The following is a 24,795-nucleotide window of genomic DNA, read 5'->3' as shown; positions in this document are numbered from 1 at the left end:
GGGGTATGCTGTTTTGATAGCCCCTGGTTTAATAAAAATACAGTTTATAAAGGGGTATGCTGTTTTGATAGCCCGTGGTTTAATAAAAATACAGTTTATAAAGGGGTATGCTGTTTTGATAGCCCCTGGTTTAATAAAAATACAGTTTATAAAGGGGTATGCTGTTTTGATAGCCCCTGGTTTAATAAAAATACAGTTTATAAAGGGGTATGCTGTTTTGATAGCCCCTGGTTTAATAGAAAAATACAGTTTATAAAGGGGTATGCTGTTTTGATAGCCCCTGGTTTAATAAAAATACAGTTTATAAAGGGGTATGCTGTTTTGATAGCCCCTGGTTTAATAGAAAAATACAGTTTATAAAGGGGTATGCTGTTTTGATAGCCCCTGGTTTAATAAAAATACAGTTTATAAAGGGGTATGCTGTTTTGATAGCTCCTGGTTTAATAGAAATACAGTTTATAAAGGGGTATGCTGTTTTGATAGCCCGTGGTTTAATAGAAATACAGTTTATAAAGGGGTATGCTGTTTTGATAGCCCCTGGTTTAATAGAAAAATACAGTTTATAAAGGGGTATGCTGTTTTGATAGCCCCTGGTTTAATAAAAATACAGTTTATAAAGGGGTATGCTGTTTTGATAGCTCCTGGTTTAATAGAAATACAGTTTATAAAGGGGTATGCTGTTTTGATAGCCCGTGGTTTAATAGAAATACAGTTTATAAAGGGGTATGCTGTTTTGATAGCCCCTGGTTTAATAGAAATACAGTTTATAAAGGGGTATGCTGTTTTGATAGCCCCTGGTTTAATAAAAATACAGTTTATAAAGGGGTATGCTGTTTTGATAGCCCGTGGTTTAATAGAAATACAGTTTATAAAGGGGTATGCTGTTTTGATAGCCCCTGGTTTAATAGAAAAATACAGTTTATAAAGGGGTATGCTGTTTTGATAGCCCCTGGTTTAATAAAAATACAGTTTATAAAGGGGTATGCTGTTTTGATAGCCCGTGGTTTAATAAAAATACAGTTTATAAAGGGGTATGCTGTTTTGATAGCCCCTGGTTTAATAGAAAAATACAGTTTATAAAGGGGTATGCTGTTTTGATAGCCCCTGGTTTAATAAAAATACAGTTTATAAAGGGGTATGCTGTTTTGATAGCCCCTGGTTTAATAGAAAAATACAGTTTATAAAGGGGTATGCTGTTTTGATAGCCCCTGGTTTAATAAAAATACAGTTTATAAAGGGGTATGCTGTTTTGATAGCCCCTGGTTTAATAGAAAAATACAGTTTATAAAGGGGTATGCTGTTTTGATAGCCCCTGGTTTAATAAAAATACAGTTTATAAAGGGGTATGCTGTTTTGATAGCTCCTGGTTTAATAAAAATACAGTTTATAAAGGGGTATGCTGTTTTGATAGCCCCTGGTTTAATAGAAAAATACAGTTTATAAAGGGGTATGCTGTTTTGATAGCCCCTGGTTTAATAAAAATACAGTTTATAAAGGGGTATGCTGTTTTGATAGCCCGTGGTTTAATAAAAATACAGTTTATAAAGGGGTATGCTGTTTTGATAGCCCCTGGTTTAATAAAAATACAGTTTATAAAGGGGTATGCTGTTTTGATAGCCCCTGGTTTAATAAAAATACAGTTTATAAAGGGGTATGCTGTTTTGATAGCCCCTGGTTTAATAGAAAAATACAGTTTATAAAGGGGTATGCTGTTTTGATAGCCCCTGGTTTAATAAAAATACAGTTTATAAAGGGGTATGCTGTTTTGATAGCCCGTGGTTTAATAAAAATACAGTTTATAAAGGGGTATGCTGTTTTGATAGCCCCTGGTTTAATAAAAATACAGTTTATAAAGGGTATGCTGTTTTGATAGCCCCTGGTTTAATAAAAATACAGTTTATAAAGGGGTATGCTGTTTTGATAGCCCCTGGTTTAATAAAAATACAGTTTATAAAGGGGTATGCTGTTTTGATAGCCCCTGGTTTAATAGAAAAATACAGTTTATAAAGGGGTATGCTGTTTTGATAGCCCCTGGTTTAATAAAAATACAGTTTATAAAGGGGTATGCTGTTTTGATAGCCCGTGGTTTAATAAAAATACAGTTTATAAAGGGGTATGCTGTTTTGATAGCCCGTGGTTTAATAAAAATACAGTTTATAAAGGGGTATGCTGTTTTGATAGCCCCTGGTTTAATAAAAATACAGTTTATAAAGGGGTATGCTGTTTTGATAGCCCGTGGTTTAATAAAAATACAGTTTATAAAGGGGTATGCTGTTTTGATAGCCCCTGGTTTAATAAAAATACAGTTTATAAAGGGGTATGCTGTTTTGATAGCCCCTGGTTTAATAGAAAAATACAGTTTATAAAGGGGTATGCTGTTTTGATAGCCCCTGGTTTAATAAAAATACAGTTTATAAAGGGGTATGCTGTTTTGATAGCTCCTGGTTTAATAGAAAAATACAGTTTATAAAGGGGTATGCTGTTTTGATAGCCCCTGGTTTAATAAAAATACAGTTTATAAAGGGGTATGCTGTTTTGATAGCCCCTGGTTTAATAAAAATACAGTTTATAAAGGGGTATGCTGTTTTGATAGCCCCTGGTTTAATAGAAAAATACAGTTTATAAAGGGGTATGCTGTTTTGATAGCCCCTGGTTTAATAAAAATACAGTTTATAAAGGGGTATGCTGTTTTGATAGCCCCTGGTTTAATAAAAATACAGTTTATAAAGGGGTATGCTGTTTTGATAGCCCCTGGTTTAATAGAAAAATACAGTTTATAAAGGGGTATGCTGTTTTGATAGCTCCTGGTTTAATAGAAAAATACAGTTTATAAAGGGGTATGCTGTTTTGATAGCCCCTGGTTTAATAAAAATACAGTTTATAAAGGGGTATGCTGTTTTGATAGCCCCTGGTTTAATAAAAATACAGTTTATAAAGGGGTATGCTGTTTTGATAGCCCCTGGTTTAATAGAAAAATACAGTTTATAAAGGGGTATGCTGTTTTGATAGCCCCTGGTTTAATAAAAATACAGTTTATAAAGGGGTATGCTGTTTTGATAGCTCCTGGTTTAATAGAAATACAGTTTATAAAGGGGTATGCTGTTTTGATAGCCCCTGGTTTAATAGAAATACAGTTTATAAAGGGGTATGCTGTTTTGATAGCCCCTGGTTTAATAGAAAAATACAGTTTATAAAGGGGTATGCTGTTTTGATAGCCCCTGGTTTAATAAAAATACAGTTTATAAAGGGGTATGCTGTTTTGATAGCTCCTGGTTTAATAGAAATACAGTTTATAAAGGGGTATGCTGTTTTGATAGCCCCTGGTTTAATAGAAATACAGTTTATAAAGGGGTATGCTGTTTTGATAGCCCCTGGTTTAATAGAAAAATACAGTTTATAAAGGGGTATGCTGTTTTGATAGCCCCTGGTTTAATAAAAATACAGTTTATAAAGGGGTATGCTGTTTTGATAGCCCCTGGTTTAATAGAAAAATACAGTTTATAAAGGGGTATGCTGTTTTGATAGCTCCTGGTTTAATAAAAATACAGTTTATAAAGGGGTATGCTGTTTTGATAGCTCCTGGTTTAATAGAAATACAGTTTATAAAGGGGTATGCTGTTTTGATAGCTCCTGGTTTAATAGAAATACAGTTTATAAAGGGGTATGCTGTTTTGATAGCCCCTGGTTTAATAAAAATACAGTTTATAAAGGGGTATGCTGTTTTGATAGCCCCTGGTTTAATAAAAATACAGTTTATAAAGGGGTATGCTGTTTTGATAGCTCCTGGTTTAATAAAAATACAGTTTATAAAGGGGTATGCTGTTTTGATAGCTCCTGGTTTAATAGAAATACAGTTTATAAAGGGGTATGCTGTTTTGATAGCCCCTGGTTTAATAGAAATACAGTTTATAAAGGGGTATGCTGTTTTGATAGCCCCTGGTTTAATAAAAATACAGTTTATAAAGGGGTATGCTGTTTTGATAGCCCCTGGTTTAATAAAAATACAGTTTATAAAGGGGTATGCTGTTTTGATAGCCCCTGGTTTAATAAAAATACAGTTTATAAAGGGGTATGCTGTTTTGATAGCTCCTGGTTTAATAGAAATACAGTTTATAAAGGGGTATGCTGTTTTGATAGCCCCTGGTTTAATATAGTTTTTAAGGTTCCTGTATGTCCTCCAATAGGTGAGGCATGAAATTCTTTAAATAAATTCATAGCCTCCTCCTTTGTCTTTATGACTCTTCTGTCACTGCCAAAGGGTTCTCCATCTTTAAGGAATATTGACATTACCAATAATAAATAATACAAAATATGAACACGTGCATATTCCTGTCAGTAAGATGTATTTTGATGTAAATACTGACCGTGAATCCTGAATTTCGAGGAGTATTTCCTTAGGCTTTGCTTCTGCCCTTTATTTAGTTCTGCAGGGTATGAACCCTTTAAAAGGTAATTGAAAATTTCCTCCCACTTATTTTCCATGGTTAAACTACAGTTAGCAGAAAAATAAGCATTAATCATTTAAAAGCAACACATTAGTCGATGTGTTTAATCTCGGTCAGATGGCGCCAAACGCTAGAACCTCGAGTTAACACCAGATTTAACGTTTTAACACGACTTTACGACCCCACTTGCTAAAAATAATATATTGAAAACGTCTGTCAACATTTCTTGTGATTGTACAAGGCATGCAATTAGGTAATGTGTATATAATATGCAATATATTACACCAACACTTACCGCTTGTAATCTTAGTATGTTGAAATGATGGTTTAAATTTAACGCATGCGCAATTCAACAAATTTCACTGCTGCGCATGCGCATTAACCGAAGGTATGCCATTCTGATGGGTACTTGACACCTGGCCCTTGTTTCCTTTTGGCCACCTGACTTCTCCTCTGCAGGGGTTAATAATTGAGGAAGATTTAATGAACTAAGTGACACTAGTACATGAAGATTACAGGTATCTAAGCGTACATCAATCAACATTTATAACGAATTAAAATATTAAAATTGCACCTACCATTCTGAATCAGGAATTTAATCCAAATTAAAGGAATACATTTAAATAGATGTGCATTTTTCGGTCTTTTAAAAAGTCCTTTTCCTCTTACTTTGGCAACAGAAGCACTCCGATAGTTCAAAAAGAGTATCTTATTTAAGAACATATATCAAGTAAACAAAAAGGAAGGGACAGGCGTCTCTGACACGCGTTTCGAAAATAAACACTGCAACAGAATATCATAATTAATTCAGCGTTTTATAATAATATTATATGTAATTTTACTTTTATTGCATAATATTATTTGTCATTACTTGTCAGTGTAAGTGAGCCCATGGCATCAAAATGGAAAGATATATTTTTATTTTACTTGATATTAAAGGTTTGACTGTTTGATAGTTTTAAAAAATAGAATTCTCTTTTAGGTTTTTGTGCTGCTGATTATGCATTTTTTAGATTCTACTTTGGAATTCTAAGGTTCTAAGCGTGTTTTATATAAACGTCCAGTAGATGGCGCTGTTGGGTTATTAATATTGACTGCAGCAGTGACAGCAAGCGGGGACAAATATCATGAATTCATCATCTCTTGTGTGAAAAATAACAGAAAAGACAAGTGAAATTATAGTTGTTCAATAGAAAGATGTGAGCATTAGTAAGCCTAAGCCCCGGAGAACATAAACGCCTCCATAACACTGTGCTCAAGCTGCCTTCATTTCATGGCCTGCGTCCCAATCTGCATACTATCTAATCTCATTTTCAGTACTATTTAGAGCAGATAGGGTGGACGGTGTGCACACTGGGCTGCAGGGACGCTTTCACTCACCTTTTGTTCTAAAAGAGCCAAACACTTGTCTGTGTTTAGTATATGTTGTGCTGTGAGAGCATTCACATGGAAACTTCCTGCTGAGGCCTTTATATGTACTAGACAGTAAACAAGTTAACATACTATTGCAAGAACATTTGTTCTAGTATAACTTATGTTTGTTCAAAAATGCATTTTTTATAGGCTAGTGGTTTATAGAGAGAAACTGTGTCTTGTCTGGTATGTAAATGTTGGTGCAAAGCAAAACACAAAATGAAACACGTGGTATGACACACAAAGATAAAATGTATTTTTCTTTAAATGCATCATCTGTATAAAAATCTGAGCAATAAATTCCAGGTATATACATTTTATAAATAATAAAAAATATAATTATGATAACATGTATACCAAAAAATGCAATAAATACAACAAACAATAGCAGTAATTTCCCTTAAATAAAGCAGGGGATGCATAGCATCCAAAGGGTAAAATGATGCCATCCTGAAGGAAAGGAATTCACTGCGCCGCTGGGAAACTAAATGAGCAGTTCAAGACTAAACCTGCTTTCCTCAGATCTCAGAGGAACAAAACTCAAAGCTGATTATCAGAACAACATTATAGCATTTGATATAAAGGCGAGTGATTATCACATGACATGATGAAAAAGGCTCTGCCCTATCTGGCATCTTTCAAATGTTGGATAATATAGTAAATAACCTATTAGATCTATGATCTAGGAGTCAAAAAACAGAAATGCAACACAAAAACAGGGCCAAAACACTGCAAGTAATCTAATAAAACATTAGGAGGTTAAGCTGGTATCTACTGTATGATGTTTTCTATTAATCGAATGCTTAATATGTAAGTTGGTAAAATCCCTGTTACATTCAAAGGCAGTAACAAAAATGGAATTTGTGATTTTTAATTCCCTTAGTCATAAAATGCGTTTAGTTTGAGGGTGAATCTCATGACAACACAGTCTGGTCACACTTAAAAATAATAATAATAATAATAAAACTAAAATAAGAAATTATGCAATTTGTACTGTAACAGTCATTTTATGTACTACAAATACTACTATAATGTTAAATACAATTTAATTTATGCATTATATTTTTACATTACAGTATTGAGAATGTGAGTTTTGGGGAAAATTTATTTAATTGATTAAATAAAAATAAAAACAACAAAAAAAGTCAAAAAATTCTAAAAATTGGCTTCATTTTTTAAAAACAAAGTCAATTTTTCTGTTTATTTCTGTTGAATTTAGAGTGAAACGTGATCCAGATGTATAGTGTCTTTGAAAACATTATACGTGATATATATAAAAGTAAAAGTAAACCATGAGATTAATACAGTAAGTGTGAGAAACGGAATAGAAGTGTGTGATGGTCGATTATAGAAGTGTAAACCACAGGTTTCATATACTGCCCACTGTCCCTACCTGAGGTGATCTGCTATTTATCTATCTATCTATTGCTTTGGTATATCATTCACCTTGCATACAATAAGTCAACACCCAAAAACACCGAACAAAAACATGAAATGTGACAAGGTCTCAATTAAAATACATTTTGGTAAACCGGCACAGTGCTGTGTGCTACGAACCATAGCCAGGGCACCATTTCATTTAACTGACAAATCAAATGTCACGTATCCCGACAAAGATCCAGTCCATAATAGAACACGCACAGAAAAACAGACATCCACTCGAGCAGTGAAGCAAAATAACAATGTTGATCAAAGAAGCTTAAATTAAAGAGGTATTTCTTGATAGCAGAGGTTACTGAATGTGGCATCAGGATAAGTGGTTAGCTGTTGGTTGTGTTTGTGCAACTGTGTAACGCCAAGAGCACATTACAAGACTGTCACAAGTCAACCCGAGTCATTTAAACACCCACGAAAGAGTTTTGCTTGCAAAAACCTGCATATTATTCATTAACGACCCGCAATACAGTTTCATCTGTGCTGGTACGGCAATGCGCTGTATTATTTTCACTTTTAAAGAAGCCTCTTCTGCTCACCAAAGCCGCATTTATTTGATCAAAAATACAGTAAAATTACAGTAATATTGTGTAATATTATTACAATTTAAAATAGCTGTTTTCTATGTGAATATATTTTAAAATGTAATTTATTCCTGGGATCAAAGCTGAATTTTCAGCATCACTGGAAACCAGACTATTTTTTTCAAGATCCTTTAATGGATAGAAATGTCAAAATTTCTATGAAACAGAACCCTTTTGTAACATTATAAATGTCTTACTATCACTTTTGATCAATTTAATGCATTGCTGCTGAATAAAAGTATCAATTTCTTACCGACTCCAAACAATTTGAACAATAATGTAAATTAGATTGACATTCTTGTAAATCCAAGAATGATTCATTTCTCAGCCTTTTATAGAATACAACATTATTCCAAAAAATTCAACGCTTGTACTGCTTATGGAAAACAGGCGGAATTTGTTTAAAAGAGAAAAGAGTTGAAAAGAGTTAAAAATAGTTTGTGTACATTTTCTAGCGATCATGGCAGCAGTAATTCATCTAATGATGATCAGATGATGGAAGAGAGTGTTATAGCTGGGCATACGTCCAGACATGCAGTGTAATCGAGCATGATTTCATCATTATAAAGAGCCGATGCAGAACTCCACCACTTAGCATTCAGAACCGGCCTGCAAACTGGTAAAATGCTGCATGCATTATGCATTCAGGACAAATTTGGCCTGTATCTGAAAAAAAAAAAAAAAAAAAAACTGGAAATCTTTGTTATAGACAACTCACATACATAAAAAAGTGACACGCTTCAGTCTTGTAATGTGCACACGGCTTAAGGAACGTGTGTGTGTGTATTAAACACACATGCTAAGCTGATGAGTGAATTAAAAGCACCTTCTGTTCTGTTATAATGAACCTTCATGGTATCCAAGTTCTTAAAACATCTCCAATTTCAGATAATGTGAAATGTAGGCCTTCAAGTTACTTTTCACAAACTTCCCATGCGGAACTGCAGTCTGGAACAGGAATCTGACGATTCGCTTCACAGCTCTCCATGCTCTACGGTTTCCGACCGTCTCCCTGCAGGACGTCCCATGTTCCTGTGGTTCCCGTGCTGATGCTAGCAGATCGGCTGCGTTTGCAGTGCATCATCAGGAGCGCTGCATCCCTTTCCTTGCACTGGAATTCCCTCGCTTTCTACACCGGAGCTCTGGGTTGATTTGACCGGCTGCGTCTCCTCGGCTTCTCTCATCCCACACAGCTGCAGTTGGCCGCTGAAAGCCATTTGATGGTCTGCCAGCTCGTCTGGGCGTCCATGAAGGAGATGGTCTCGAAGCACGTGGGTCTGCAGCAGGGTTGAGTGCTCACGTTGCGGCTGGAAACGCTGCCGTTATCCGTCAGCACCTTCAGGGCCAGGTCATAGTTCTTACGGGCACTCATGCACGTCCCCACACAGTACTTAAACACCACGATCTCGTCCGAGTCGTAGCCGAGGCCCAGATCACGCACCTTCATCTCTTTCCTCTCCAAACGACAGTCCTGGCTGCCCCGGCCCCGCTTCCGGTTGCGCCGCTCCTTACGGTTCCTAGGGGACTTCCGTGAACTGGAGCTGTTTGCAGAGGAACGCTGCCACCGGATTCGATGACCCTCGCCTTCCTCGACCAAGGACGAATCTGAGGAGACAGAAAACACGAGCTGATGAGAGAAGTGACCACAGAACGTGACCAAACATAAAGATTCTGTCCCCATTTCTTATTTCATTACAAACCCATATGACTTTTTTTCTTCTGGGCGACCGATAGATGAATTTCTGAAGAATATCTTAGGAGGTAAATTGGGGCTATTAAGTTTAAAAATGACAAAAAGCTCCTTAAAACCATCATAAATTATGAAACTTTTAGCGCTGGTCCTTGAGCTAACAGTCCAACAGCATCGGGACTTTTCACCGTTTCACTTTCATTTTTTTAAAAAGAAAATACAAACTCTATTTTAAAGATTTATTCATTATTAAATGTAGAAAAAGTTGACATCAAGTCAGGAATTGAATAAAGTCGACTTTTAGGCTATTTAATATGAGCCAACTGCGGCAAGAACACACAATGTCAAGTTTGGTGGCGAGGGTTCAACTACCAACATTGATTATTTAGTTTGTGCTTTTGTTCAAAGCATATGGACTGATTTTTAAATGATTTTTAGTAGAACTATTTCTCTAGAGAATACAGCTTCTGGCACGTGGCTCTGATGCATTAAAATAGTCTCAATTCCTGCCAGCGCAAAGCACATCCGCCCACTGTAATGTAACACTGGCATTTAAAAAGGTGATAACACTAGTGGCCCTGGTTCACACCTCAGCAGCTGATTGTGTAACGTGTGCACGTCTCTCCACGGTGTGAAATTCCTCCTGCTGTTTGCTGCCACTGCACTGGACTATTATTGTACTGTATCTCATGCAACTGCAGCATGCAGCTCTGAAAACATCCCACAACATGCCACATCATGTTTATAGAGATTTGTTTAAAGTTACAAGGTGAGGAGAACCTTAGAATATGATTCAAACTTTCTCCAGGCAAAGACTGCAATAATTAGCTTCCAAGAGAGCAATTTGCTGTGTCAGAACCTGCACAGAGGAGCTCTGGATTATTTGAAGTGGAACATAAAACTGATAAGGAATAGTGAGCTGAGATTATTCCATTGCATGCATGAGCCAGAGAAAAACATGACAAATGTACTGGATGTGACAACCTCGGTGAGTCTCAGTAAAAAAACAATCCTCCTTCTTAAAGGTGAAGTGTGACGTTTTTTATGTTGAAATACTTTCTCATCCCAGTTGGTGCTGTAAGCTGTTCTTTTTACGCTTATACAATCATATTTATTTAAATATTGCAAATTCCACAATTAAGAAAAAAAAAAAAGTTCTATATTGCCATAGTTTGTGGTAACTAAATTGTGTTTTTGAAAGAAATTAATACTTTTAAGGATGCAATAAATTGCACAGTGAAGACATTTAAAATGTTACAAAAGATTTATATTACAAATAAATGGTGTTCTTTTGAACTTTTTATTCATCAAAGAATTCTGAAAAATAAAATGCATCCTGGTTTCCACAAAAATATGAATTAACAATAATCAGAAATGATTCAAATGTTTTCTGAAGGATCATGTGACGCACTGAAAACTGGAGTGACAATGCTGAAAATAAAGCTTTGCATCGCAGGAATAAATTACATTTTAAGACATATTCACATAGAAAACAGCTATTTTAAATTCTAATAATATCTCACAATATTACAGTTTTTACTGTATTTTTAATAAAATAAATGCAGTCGTGAGACATCTTTCAAAAACACAGTGTATGCTTTATATATTTTCTTTGCAGACCTCCAGCAGTACCGTTCACATCTGTTAATATATTGTATATTTTAGCCGTTTTGTGTATTTTAATGGCCTGTCAGCATACACTGATGGCGGTGTTTTTGAGAACGGGGTTTAATTCAGTGGCGGTAAAATGGTCAATATCACGGTTGAGTTCCTGAAGAGTGTAAACACTCTGGGGCTGTAGCTCTAAAAACACTGCTCTGTTTGTTTGCCCAACATGTCAGCTTGTGGCTCAGCTAATGCTGATCGTGTTTATCATACTGCACAAAACAAAGTACATGGGCATGTCAGCATTAAATGTCAGAAGATATAGAAATATTTTTGGTTTAATTAGCTCTAAGGATCTTAAGTCTATTGCAATGCATGTCCTCACAAGAGATACTCACGGTAAGTTTGCATTCCACTCGTGTTTCTACATTATTATTTGCACAGATATTTTATTTCCACTGAGCATAAGGAAAATAACAAAAAATTGAATAATTAGCAAGGAATTTGCCTTGAAGCAATGTGTCACTGTGACATAACACAAAATCACAGGATGAGAAAAAAAACACTTTGTCTTAAATTTCAACAAAGACTTTCTCTATAAATGCAGAAAACGTGTGGAAGGATGAATTTCACTTAAACGTCCAGGTCACATTTCACCCTAAAATCAAAAGAAAAGAAGAAATCATTTTTTTTTATGATCTGGGCATGTTTTTGACAGGTTTCGTGAGATTCACCCATTAGGGCTTTGTGAAGTGTTTGAGGTAACAGAAAGTGTAAAGCACCATTCCCAAAGGATTCAGATCTCTGGCAGGTTAGACAGAAAATGTAATATTAACTTCAGCCTGAGAAGACAGAAAACAACTGGTTTCACCTTCCATTTCCTCCGACCTATAGGTTTTCCATGACAAAAAACACACAATGAAATCTCTTTTATCTCAATTGTTTTTCCCAGAAAGAAGATTAAGTTAGGGAAAAAAAAGAAAAACAGAGTTCTGTTTTAGTGGTCTAAATCTGCAATAAAGTTTCAATATAAATAAGCATTCCTCATCAAATTTCCAAATGATCCACATTTTATAGCTCTATATAAAACATACTGTACAGTATGCCAACTACTGACTCATTTGTTAATACTTCTATTTCTCCAAAGGAATTTTAAGAGAAACACCTGAGACAAAGTTGATGAAACACACAGCAACTTATACCTTTATCGAGACCTTCACATCTGAAACAGCTCAGTGAAGATCCATGAACTTCTGTCTGCTAGAGAATTAGCAATATGACTTGATACACAGCCTTTGGTACACACTTTGTGACAACATATCATTTTGAAATTACTCTCATCTATCACCAAGTGTTGCTGATGGGTTAATTTTGCTGTTAGTACAGACGACAAGTCTCCAATTTTAATTACAGGCTTTGCAATAACGTCATGATCTGGATGAGGCTTGTAAACTAAACTAAAGTGTATATTTGAAATGGGGAGGTTGTCAAAAGCGTATCTCAATAACGAAGACTAAGTCAAAAATGCAATTACACGTTTGTTTTCTTTAACAGTGTTTTGTATGTTGAATTTAGTCTTTAATTTAAACTTTGTCCTGGGGTTTTAAAGACAATTAATATATTAATATTATAATTTTAACTGGACTGACACTATCAGATGAGAATAAAATGTGAACTGAATCGATGACACTAACTTTGCACTAAATTGAATAAACATTGAACTGACCTGAGCTGAATAATGGACCTATCTTCTGTATAGTTGCACTGCAGCTGAAATTAAATATGTTTCATAACTGATTAATTTTATAGCATCAACACTGTTATTTTCCTGTTTATCAACACGAAGCTGCTTTGAAACCATCTGTATTGTATAAAGCGCTATATAAAACACTTTTTCTTCACTTCATTTCTTCTCTTCTCTTGCTTTCTAATCTAGTTGTCAAATAAACCTGGCATTGTATATTACAAATATTATTGGCATTATTGGAAATGCTTTTGTTCCTCTTTTGCTTTGGATAAAAACAATGCATAAATGTATGCATGTATATATACACACACACACACACACACACACAAGATTAAGATATAAGATATATATATATATATATATATATATATATATATATATTTTTTTTTTTTTTATTAATAATTTTTTTCAGGGCGAAAATAATAATAAAAATAAATAAATAATAATAATAAAACTTTTAGCAGCTTTAACCTCTTAGAATTCAACACTCATTGCTCATTCACTGAGGTAGAAAGTGTGACAACTAGCCCCGGTTGCCCTCAGTGTCAGGGATGTACTGACCATGCAGTCGTGCCCATGGTGCTCTGCTCTGCCACTCATCTAGATCCTTCTGCCGTCCTGGATGTTCTGGAGAGGTTGAAGAGGCTCTCAGCTTGCTAGGATGGGGTTCGTCTTTCTCCTCCTGAAGGAAATGTCCATCAGTGAGACCCAGAAGACATACAAACACAAGCAGCATCACCTGCAAGAAGGACAAAAGATGTCAATCACTGATACAGCATGGACTGAACTGAAGCTGTTGTTCTGATTGCAAAGAAAGAGCAGAGCCAATAAAACACGCTAGTAGGAAATATAATGACATGAATCCTCAGGGTTAATCTAGTGCGCTGTCACGGCCTGCCCATTACTCGTCTGTGTTATATAAACCCTGACAGCGCAAACCGATCCGTGATGTCCGATCGGCCCATTCACATGGATATGCTTCCCACCCCCAAACCTGAACTACAGCAGACCTCCAGTGATCCTACACAGCCAACACTTCAGCCCCTTTAATTACTTAAGCAACACCCTACACCGCCGTAGATCCCCATGAGTAAATATTTCAGGATGACTTTAATGAATGAATGTCTGTGGAGTGTCTGGCTGAAAAGATCCGATGAGCCGGAGTGAAAATCGAGCGCGCTGACACACAAACAAGTCCAAACTGACACGTTTCTGACACATTTGGTAATGTAGTACAGGCAAGCCGAGGCTAAACAGGGGCTGCGGTGTTATGTCAGGCGGCATCAAAAGCATGCGTTTATTTATTAGCTGATAACCCAAATGATATGAGGACTGCTCACCTTCCAGTTCCTCAGGTGACATCGGGCAGGTGCGGCCATGCAGTTCTCCAGACTTCTCCACCCTTTGCCATCTAGAAAGGAAAAGATGTACAGTTTGATATGCATGCAAATATAATGGCACTAAACAAGTGGTTCTTAAATAAACAGTCTCCCACAAATTAAAAGTCTACAATTATTTTCAGAAATGCATTTCTGAATGTGAATCATTTGGTGAATCCTTTACTAAATTAAATTAGAATCTTTTATTTTTTTTAAATACAATTTAAAAAAAAAATACTTTTTCATTAAATTTTCATCAAATGCTCTAGCAACCCCTGAAAATTATTATAATTAGAGATTCAAAATGATTAGGGGGGAAGTCGTGGCCTAATGGTTAGAGAGTTGGACTCGTGATCCAAAGGTTGCGGGTTCGAGTCCCCGGCCGGCAGGGATTGTAGGTGGGGGGAGTGAATGTCCAGCGCTCTCTCCACCCTCAATACCACGACTGAGGTGCCCTTGAGCAAGGCACCGAACCCCCAAATGCTCCCCGGGCGCCGCAGCATAAAATGGCTGCCCACTGCTCCGGGTGTGTGTTCACGGTGTGTGTGTGTTCACTGCTGTGTGTGTGCACGTTGGATGGGTTAAATGCAGAGCACGAATTCCGAGTATGGGTCACCATACTTGGCTGAATGTCACTTCACTTCACTTCACTTCACTTCATTATTAATATGATTTTTGCAATAAATATTGGTCCAAAGCAACTTTTTACTTCATTTTTTACAGTTTCATTTAACTGACATGTTCCCCAGATGCTCTAGCACCCCCTTAAGAAATCATTATTATTATTATAAATTCAAAATAATTTTTAATATGCTTTTCACAATAAATACTGGTCCAAAAGCAACCTTTTCCTTTATGTTTTGCAGTTTCTTATTGCTGAAATTTCCTGCAGACACTCTCCCATCCCTTTCAGGCATGCTGGGATTCCCATAAACTTTTTATTTACTAAGCAACAGTACAATTTTCATCTAGCAATGTCCTAGCAACCACCCAGAACACCCTTTTACCTCAAAATAAAAAAAAATTGTATTTGGCAAATGTAAAAGCCCTTTCACTTAAAGTGAAATGAATAAGCCTCAGGCTGAAGGAAATGTAAATTCAAAAAGCTCAAACAAACCATTCAGCTGTGCTGCCATTCCTGATTGCATGAAGAATAGGACGCAAGAAAAGAAAGTGTTATGTTTATCTAAAGTCAGTTTTGTTGAATTGGATCATTTAAGGTCAACAGCAAAGACACTGTGTATTAAATACATAAAGGATATTTGTATTATATTTAACATTTAATTATTGTAGGTTTGTGTAATATTCTGAGTTTCCATTTGACAGTTTTTATTAATTTAGAGGAATATTGAATCTGTTTTTGAGCAAGTGTAAATGCATGTTCACATTTAGTCCAGAACTGTGGCAGTCATATCACCCTGCAGCCCAAGACTGGTTGCCCGCTGAAGCTAAGCAGGGTTGAGCCTGGTCAGTACCTGGATGGGAGACCTCCGGTGAAAACTAGGTTGCTGCTGGAAGAGGTGTTAGTGAGGCCAGAAGGGGGTGCTCACCCTGTGGTCTGTGTGGGCCCCAGTATAGTGACGGGGGACACCGAGGTCCTGACTCTCTGTGGTCATTAAAAATCCCAGGATGTCCTTTGAAAAAGAGTAGGGGTGTAACCCCGGCATCCTGGCCAAATTTGCCCATTGGCCTCTGACCATCATGGCCTCCTAACTGGCGTTACTTAGGCCTATTTGAAAAAGTAACTCAGACATTTTCTTGTAAATTAAAAAGTAATGTGTTACTTTTCTAGTTACTTGAAAAAAGTAATCTGATTACATAATTCAATTTACTTGTAATGTGTTACCCCCAACACTGCTAGCAGATACCCAGTACACTTAGCACTTCCACTTTGCCGTGGCAATCATTCAGAACAGAATGTGGGACACTTAGTCTGTTCTAATAAAACATTCCACCTAAATTGATACTATATCATCATTAATCACATAGCTCTGAGGGTTTCCTTGACCACATGTATAAACATGCAGACACCGAAACATTCTCTCGTGCTGCACGTAAATGGCACGCATTTAAAGGCGGCTGCTATAAAACGATTAAGCAACAGGATGTGATGAAAGTAGCAATGCAATTCAGAGCTGACCTAGAGAGATGGGTTCACCTGCAGCCTTAAATATCAAATTTACAGCACACTGTTGCTATGAATAACCCACCATTGCCGAAGGCTTCAAGCTGTTGTGTGCACTGACACAATCTGCACAGTTTGGCAGCTTCACTGAGTGACATCAAGGTTAACAGAAGATTTAAAACACTCTGCGACTGATAACACTCTTCAATTATAAACTACAAGCATATGCAACAATTAAAGCTCAAGTGTCATTGAATAAATGAAGAACAGATAGTCCTGCACCAAACTCACGTCAACGGGTGCGCCAATGTCTACATTTTGGATTGGAAAATCAAAACTTGAATATCAAGACGACTGATGCATTGGTGGATCATGTTGATAGTTAATGTGATTCTCTACATCTGTGTTTCCTCTGTTCGGACACCTGTGAGAACTTGAGGAGAGCTGACTTCATATACTGATTAAAAATCACCAAAACACCAACAGATTCAAACACACTGCATAAAAATAACGAAGAAAAGTGATGTTAGTCATGCAGTATTTGATATAGACACCTGATCTGATGTTTAATCATCAAATGCTTTGACATTCAGACTAACATACTGATACTAACACCCAAACAACTTTAATTTTGATCTCACCTTTAAGTGTGTTATTCTTAGTCCCAATAGTTTCTGGGCCACTGTATAGGTCAACAAGGTCATACAGCATACAACAATATCCATATATATATATATATATATTTAAATTTACATACATATACTGTATGCATGTATGTATATCCTCAAATAAACATTTGTGTCAAAGCAGTAAATCACAAACACGCCAACACCCAATCACAATATACAAATAGTTTTAAGATGATTCAACATTAAGCAACTTCTTTCAACTTCAAATTAAGAAATCGTATCTTTCATCACTGTGAAAGTTTGTGAAAACATACTGCAAGCCAACAAAGGTTTTGATGTGGCAAGATGTTGATGACACAGGAAACTTAAGTCAATATCCTTCTGACATACATCAAAGAGAACGTGCTTAAAGACAGACTGTGAAACTGATATGAGGTGTCTGGTTTCAAACAGTCACACTGAGCTGCTAATGCTGCACGTGCCAATCACATTCATCCAATGAAGATGCCTATAAATCAGCTTTGAATCACAGGAATAAATTACATTTAACATCTATTCAAATCGAAAACACTTATTTTAAATTATAAAAATATTTAGCAATTTTCTGTATTTTTGATCAAATAAATGAAGCCTTAACTAAGAAAAACATAAAAAATTTAAGAAATATTCCCGTCCACAATCTTTTGAATGCTAATGTATGTCTATGAAAATGTATGCGTGATGCAGCTTATTTACAGCATGCAAATATCGGTACTTTATTATTCTGACACTTAAAAGTGTGCAACTTGTTGAGGAAGAGTGTTCTTTAAAAAAAAAAAAATCAAAAATGATCATTTTTCACCTTCAAACAGCAAACTAAACCCCACAGCCGTACACTGAAGGAAAGATGCAAGGCATATTGAGACCAGAATATCAGAGACTTCAGGATGAACTCTTTTCACTTGTTCCAGTAAGTACCCACCTAGCAACCGCCCAGAACCCCGTAGCAACCCCCCAGAATGCCCCATCCACTGCATAGCAACAGCCTTGCATCATGACAGGGAGATTTTAACAGGCAAGCACCAGTCAAACTGTCTTCAGGAGTATCTACTGTTGTGAATAATACAGACAGAGAGATGATCAGAGATGTATACATTTTATACAAGCCCGTCTGTGAACGAAGAGAGATGAGCTGCTCTGGAAGGACAATTTTGACAGAATTTAAACATGTTTCTGTTTCTGTAAATGAAGAGGCGTCTGTTTGGATTCTCTACTGAGAAACGTCTGTGTGAGTGTGACAGCGGAGAACCAGATGTCCGGCTGCGAACACACACACTCTCACACAACCATCTATCTCTCATCTCCTTGTTTCTCTGTGGTGTATACAGATACACACATCTGTCAGCTCCATTAAGACAAATGAACCTGCTCACTGACATGATGAATCAAAAACACCTCGCAAATAATAAAATCCAGTGTGTGTGTGAAACAGATCGCGTACACTTTGCAGCAGTGTGTGTGCGTTCGCTGTGGGGTCCGAGCTGTCAGATGGAGAAATGGGAGCCAAAGGAGAAATCTGGGTGGGTAACGTGTGTTATTGGGAATAATGAAGACCGAGATTGAGAGCTCAACTGAAGTGACAGAAGGAGAAAAAGAGATGAATTCTCAAGTGTTTGTATTTGTTTACTTTGATGACATTACAGAACATTCCACATGGCTGAGTTTGCTGAGTGAACTCAATAACTATCCTGCACACAAGCACAGACTCATACACTGTTCACTGATACTTCAAAATTACTTTCTATACCGTGGCATACTGGTACAAATCCTTACCAGAGGAACATTTTAAAGCAATAAAATGTTGCTCTTTTATAGATTAGGAGAAATACATAAATAAAAACAGACTAAAAGAGTCAACAGTCGACATACTGTATGGAGTAGGTTAGGTAATACTTAAATTATGTGCAAGCTCCTTGGTGTTGGAAGAATTTGATCAGAAACGTTTGAGTTCATATTGAGATCTCTGATTTTTGATTGGCATCTTGATAAATCTGAGCACAGTTTGAGACATTGTTGAGATCCTGTCTGAAACTCTACAGAAAATGTATTTAAAGTATTTCTCAGGGGAAAACAAGTTTGTGACACATTATATGAGAAAAATAAAAGTGAACTCATTTTATCATTGGTCTATAATTCTTTTCTAAGCAGTTAGCATTTAACTAGTTTTACTAGCTCACAGTCTGTTTACTGACCATCTGTTGAAAATCAAACACAAACCGGAAAGCACTTCTTGATCTGGAAAGCTCTAACTTCACTTTAGCTGACTTCTGGGAGTAAGAGCGCACAGGTTTCATTTACAAGCCCTCCTGGAAACTAAGTCATGTTTTCAAGGTTTTGAGGATGAAATAATCACTGAATAGGCAACATTTTCCGGCCTGGCAGCATCAGAGCTTGATGGGTTTTGACTGAGGCACTCAGTAGGAACTTTAAAATGTAAATGAGCAAAGCTTCAGTATCTGTGTAATAATCTGTATATAACTTTTTGGAGTCTATAAACATTCTGTTTGTTTTGAGGTTTTTGTTTTCTGCTGTGCAATTACTTGAATTAATTTTTCCATAATGATAGTGTGGTATTCTATATTTCACATAAACTTGCCCCTAATCAAATGTCGTCTCAGTCAGCTGGTCTCTTTCTGTCTAAGTGGGCGGTTCTTTTCCAAAATAATCTGTACAATGTGCACCAGACTTTACATCAAACACCTTGCTGCACAAAACTAGTATTTAACTTTATGTAAGAATCTCTCTGTGGGCTCTAGTGTCCATCTGCCCTGCTCTGACCCTGGATAAGATGTTTCTCATTATTGCACAACTAGGCTGTTCATTAGTGGAGGCTGTAATAAATTATCCAGCGGTGGACTGCCATGCAGTGACTGCGGCCCATAATTCTTACTAACACCACGGCACTCCTGTGTCCCGTGTGATCGCCTGACACTCATGCTCTGCCCCGTTTCCATGCACACAGAGTCACGAAACCTACACTTGCTATTTAGTCGCTTCATCAAAATTAAATGGACGCTAAAAATATACACCTGAGCAATTTAAACACCTGCAGTTTACATGGAAAGTTCTGATCTACTGGCTCAAATATGCAAAATAATGGATTAATAAACTAAGATCAAACGCAACTAATCATATATTTGCATAGTTAGGATTGCAAAATAAATTATCTTTAAAAAAGGAGATAATAAAAAAGGTAACTGGAACTTTTTTTTAATCACAATTCCGAGTTTACATCTTGCAATCCTAGATTTTTTTTCTCAGAATTCTGAGATTACATGAGATTCTGTTTTTTTTGTGCCATGTAATAAAAAATAAAAAGGTAAACTTTCGTCTCACAATATCCAATAAAACTTTTTATTTATTTTATAATATTATTTATTGATAATATTTAAAACAGAAATTAATTTTCAATTAACTTTTAATTATTTATATTTAATTTAATAACATTTTATGTTTTATATATTTAAAACAAAGAATAAAATAATGTATAAAAATAAAATTATTAATTAATATCTGATTTTAATGACAAAAAAAAAGTTAAATCTGGTTCCTGCAAACGTGAGAGCTTCGATCCAGCGTTAAAGTAAACAGTGACTAGGTGAAAACTAGAAAAATAGACAGTTTGGAAGCGATTAAACAGTATTACAGCTTTCAGCAGACAGTAAAACTGAAAAGGGCTGGACGCTTGCATTAGGGTCTCTTAAAGGAGGTGTGATTCAGACACTTGAGCGTTCAGTGCCAGCACACCCAATCTATCACAGCAACAGGAAAACGCAGCACATTAAAGACATTTCATCATGAATACATGGCAGATCATAAACTACAGAGACCCACCTATGATAATACAGAGGATCAACAAAACTCCATCAAACTCTACTTAGCAGCATCACCATAAAGCACATCATGTGCCCTGTGAAAAAATACCATATGCTGTACATCTTTAAAAAAAAAAAAGAGCACACCAATGACTCAGCAGTGCTATTTAATCTTTCAACATGACATAACAAATAACCCGAGAGAAATTCCACAGTCTGCTGCCTTAGTCACATAAAACCATGCCAACAGACAAATAAATTAATAATTTTGATCCAAAGATTACAGTATACCAGGGAGTAGCCTGCAGTCTATTTGGAAGTGTTTGCAATCTGATCCTGAAATGCAATATTACCTGCTCAACAAACGTGCCAACCAACTCAGCCAGATGGGTGGGATATAGGTAGGAAGCTACATATGGGACTGCTTCAGTGTACGAATCTCGCACATTCCGATCCAAATCTTTTAAAAAGACATTTACAAGAGGAGACAGCAGTGGTGTGGTGTGCATTTGTTCCAGCAGAGAACAGATGGGGAGAAAAACAATGCACCTGAACCAGAACTGAGACCAAATTTATAGAAATGAGAATTTATAATTACATACATGACACTTCTTAGCAAGATATAAGACTTAAAGAACCACAAATGGCCATAATAAGACCCCGGGGTGGAGAAAACAGTCCTGGGATTCTCTTCTAACTGTATCCAGATTGCATCCCTTCCAGACAGGAAAACAGCTCTTTCAGGAGCACACTTACTGTCAGTCCCATAATCAATCATCAGCTCAGTCAGCTGGGAGAAGCTTGTCAAATTACTCTTAATTAAGTATTCTGAGGTACATTTTCAACCTGTTTGTGCGAGATTGAGGAAAGCCAAGCAGCTTTTATTTTCCTTTCATTTTAGGGATCAACCACTTTTCAACAGATCCAACAAAAACTGATGCATATTTATACGGTTTTATAAATAAAAGGACATTTTAAAGGAACAAAAAGAATCGAAAACCAAGATAAAGTAAAAAAAAAAAAAAAAAAAAAGTTAAATTCAAAATGTTTAATTTAATCGAATATTCAGTGACAAATTATTTCTGATTATTTTGAGGGCCGCAACACTTAAAGAACATTATATTACATATAAACTACAAGTTAACATATATACACTTTTTATCAATTATGTGAGAAAATAGCATGCATTTTTTTCTAATAAGCACCACAATAAGAAAGGTTCTGCCAACATAAATACATAATCTAAATATACACAAATTAATACTATAGGTCTATATAAATGTAGTTGACTAATTATGAAAAAAAAAATGTTCAAAGACGCAAACTTAAGACCAATGCCTTACTGCAACAGAAAAGAAGATATAATATACAATCTTACCTTCTCGGTCCTGATCGACCTCTCCTGTCATGGACTTGAGTGAAATAAATTAAGAAACGGACAAGTGAAAATAATCCACAGATAATGAAAATGTATTCCTTAAAATGTTTCCTCTCGAGCTCTCCCTGTAGTGATGATGCATAATTCTGAACTTGCACGTTTTTCACATAAACTTGTGTCCGGTGCGACCAGAAACTAGGGTTATCTTGACGGACCCAGACGCCGGATCAGACGCGTCAGGTCCAGGACACGCTCTCTACTCTAAACGCAGGAGTCCGAGCCAAAATCAAGTCCCATAAACATGAGAGGTTTGAATCCCTGAGGCGTCAAATTCCAGCCCCTATCACATGATACGCTACAAGCGAGCGACGCGACGCGACAAACTCCAGCGCTCCCATGATAATCCACGACGCTCCGCTGATTATAATGAGAGCCTTCTGATTGGCCGATTGGGTGCCTACGTCCCTCGCGTCGCTGATTTTATATATATATATATATATATATATATATATTTTTTTTTTATTGAATGCCATAAAGAACATACAAAAATAAATAATAAATAATCAATGCCAGGGGTGAGTGCAATTAGAAATACAGTTATTAGTTACAAAATATTATGAAAATGACACAGTTAGACAGTTTTAAGAGCTTTGGAGTTGTTGGATGTAAGAAGAGTGTCCAGGTAAGATTTAAGGTCCTTACAGAAAACAGGAAAGTAAGGTTTAGCACCTTGAAACTTACATTTGTGTAAAAATAATTTTGCAAGAAAAATGAACAAGTTTATCAGATAATATCTGTCCTTGTCTTCTTTAGTAAAGTCATGACAACCAAATAAGACATCTTTATATAACAAAAAGAAACTGTGAATAAAAAGCATGTACAAAAATCCTTCCAAAATAAAGTAGTATATGTACATTCCCAAAAGAAATGGGACATAGATTCATCTTCAGCCTCACAAAAGGAGCATAAAGAGTCAAAATCTGGAATCCTTTTTTTTAATATAAAGCTTAACAGGGTTGTCGCTGATGATACTTCTAGTCCGACACGTCGCCAGCAGCGTAGATGGAGTGAGATGCAAGATCAGGTAACGCGCTCACCTGGTCCAGACACTGGAGTAACTGAGCTCTGTTCTATTCTAATGGTTCACTTGATAATATAGGTCTAAGTAGATTTTTACAGTTTCAGAAGGGAATGCGAGTGGCTCCCATAAAGTTTTCCCAGTGTCTTGCTATGCATTTGCTGTGCTTTTGAGTGTTTAAAGGTTGCTATGCAGCTGCTGGAGTTACTTACCTTGGTTGCTATGACTGCTTACTAGCCTGAGTCAAAAACAGGCAACTCACAATTTAGATATTAAATCCATATCTAGATACTCTATTTCTTATTTTTGCAAGCCTATATGTCATTATGTGCCATATTTTAATAATTAGGCTTAGAGAGTTTGTTCAAATCACTAATCAAACGTACACCATATATGTGCAATACTCTTGTAGCTCAAAATGCTTGATAAAGAAGACTTTAATATTTTTTGGGGCAATGCAAAATCCTTGCTGATTTATGTTCACATAAGTTATACAAACAACGATTTTGAAATGCTTTTAAAAATATAATATATATGTATGTAAATATATTTTAAAATATAATTTAGAAAACACATTTTTGGACTTATTATATATATATATATATATATATATATATAATAGTACTTACTATCATTAAGCAATTAGTTATAGTCTTTAATATAGGCCTATAAGGATTAAGATTGCATAAAGCTCTCAGATTTCACATCCATTCATTTTCAATAAATAAATAAAGCATATTTCGATTTGGCACATTGTCATAGCAAAGTTATGCAACCAAAAAGCAGCACTCTATTTAAGGACTACGAAAATGAAAGAGAAAATTAAAATCAGTGACATATTAAATAAACACTAATGAGACATTCTGATTTAAAGGGCAAATACCAAAGCTTTCTGGCTCAATCAGAAACTGCACTGTTATCTGTGATTGCGTCACTTCACGGCTCTAATAGAAATCAGCGTGCTTGATATCAACACCAGATTTCAGACTTTTTAGAATAACTGACAGGTAAGCAAACAACACACTTTCCCACAATGCCGAGGTGGGATTTCTGAACGCCTGAGTTTATCAAGATTGGCTGCAGCTCAAGCACTTCTGCGCTGCTTTCTGAGCTGCTCTCAGACCGTGTGTGTGTGTGTGTGCCCATGCCATCTGAAACAGACAGAGAAAGAGGATTAAAATACCTTCCTCGGGTGAAGCTTGACCTGATGTCTTGCTGGTCCTGATGGAAAACCTCTGTCAGGGTGTAAATGAGGTGCTGTGGCTTAGTGGTTAAAGATGTGGGCTAATCCAAAGGTTGCAGGTTCAAATCATAAACTCCTGTAATTGGCAATGCATTGCTTTGGATAACAAAGCCTCTGCTTTATGTATAATTAGAATAAGATGAGTGATGTCTGCCCATGCAAAAATCACCATCATGATGGCTGGGTGATCC

At 36.2% G+C, this 24,795-nt stretch overlaps 1 protein-coding gene across 1 annotated transcript; it reads right to left on the bottom strand.

The window, feature by feature from the left end:
- Positions 1-9,056: 9,056 nt before the first annotated feature.
- Positions 9,057-14,325, bottom strand: LOC306879054 (uncharacterized protein; the record flags this gene model as incomplete). The annotated part of the gene is made up of 3 exons (XM_079431741.1): positions 14,259-14,325; positions 13,480-13,657; positions 9,057-9,481 (listed from the first exon to the last, which is right to left on the bottom strand). Exons 1-3 carry the CDS (start codon positions 14,295-14,297, stop codon positions 9,057-9,059), a joined length of 642 nt encoding a protein of 213 aa, XP_079287867.1. The 5' UTR covers positions 14,298-14,325.
- Between the last annotated feature and the right edge of the window lie 10,470 nt (positions 14,326-24,795).

This window comes from Barbus barbus (assembly GCF_936440315.1).
Source record: "Barbus barbus genome assembly, chromosome: 13".
In the NCBI taxonomy this organism is placed as follows: domain Eukaryota; kingdom Metazoa; phylum Chordata; class Actinopteri; order Cypriniformes; family Cyprinidae; genus Barbus; species Barbus barbus.
Note: the sequence above shows the minus strand (reverse complement) of the source record. Positions and strands in the feature narration are given on the sequence as shown.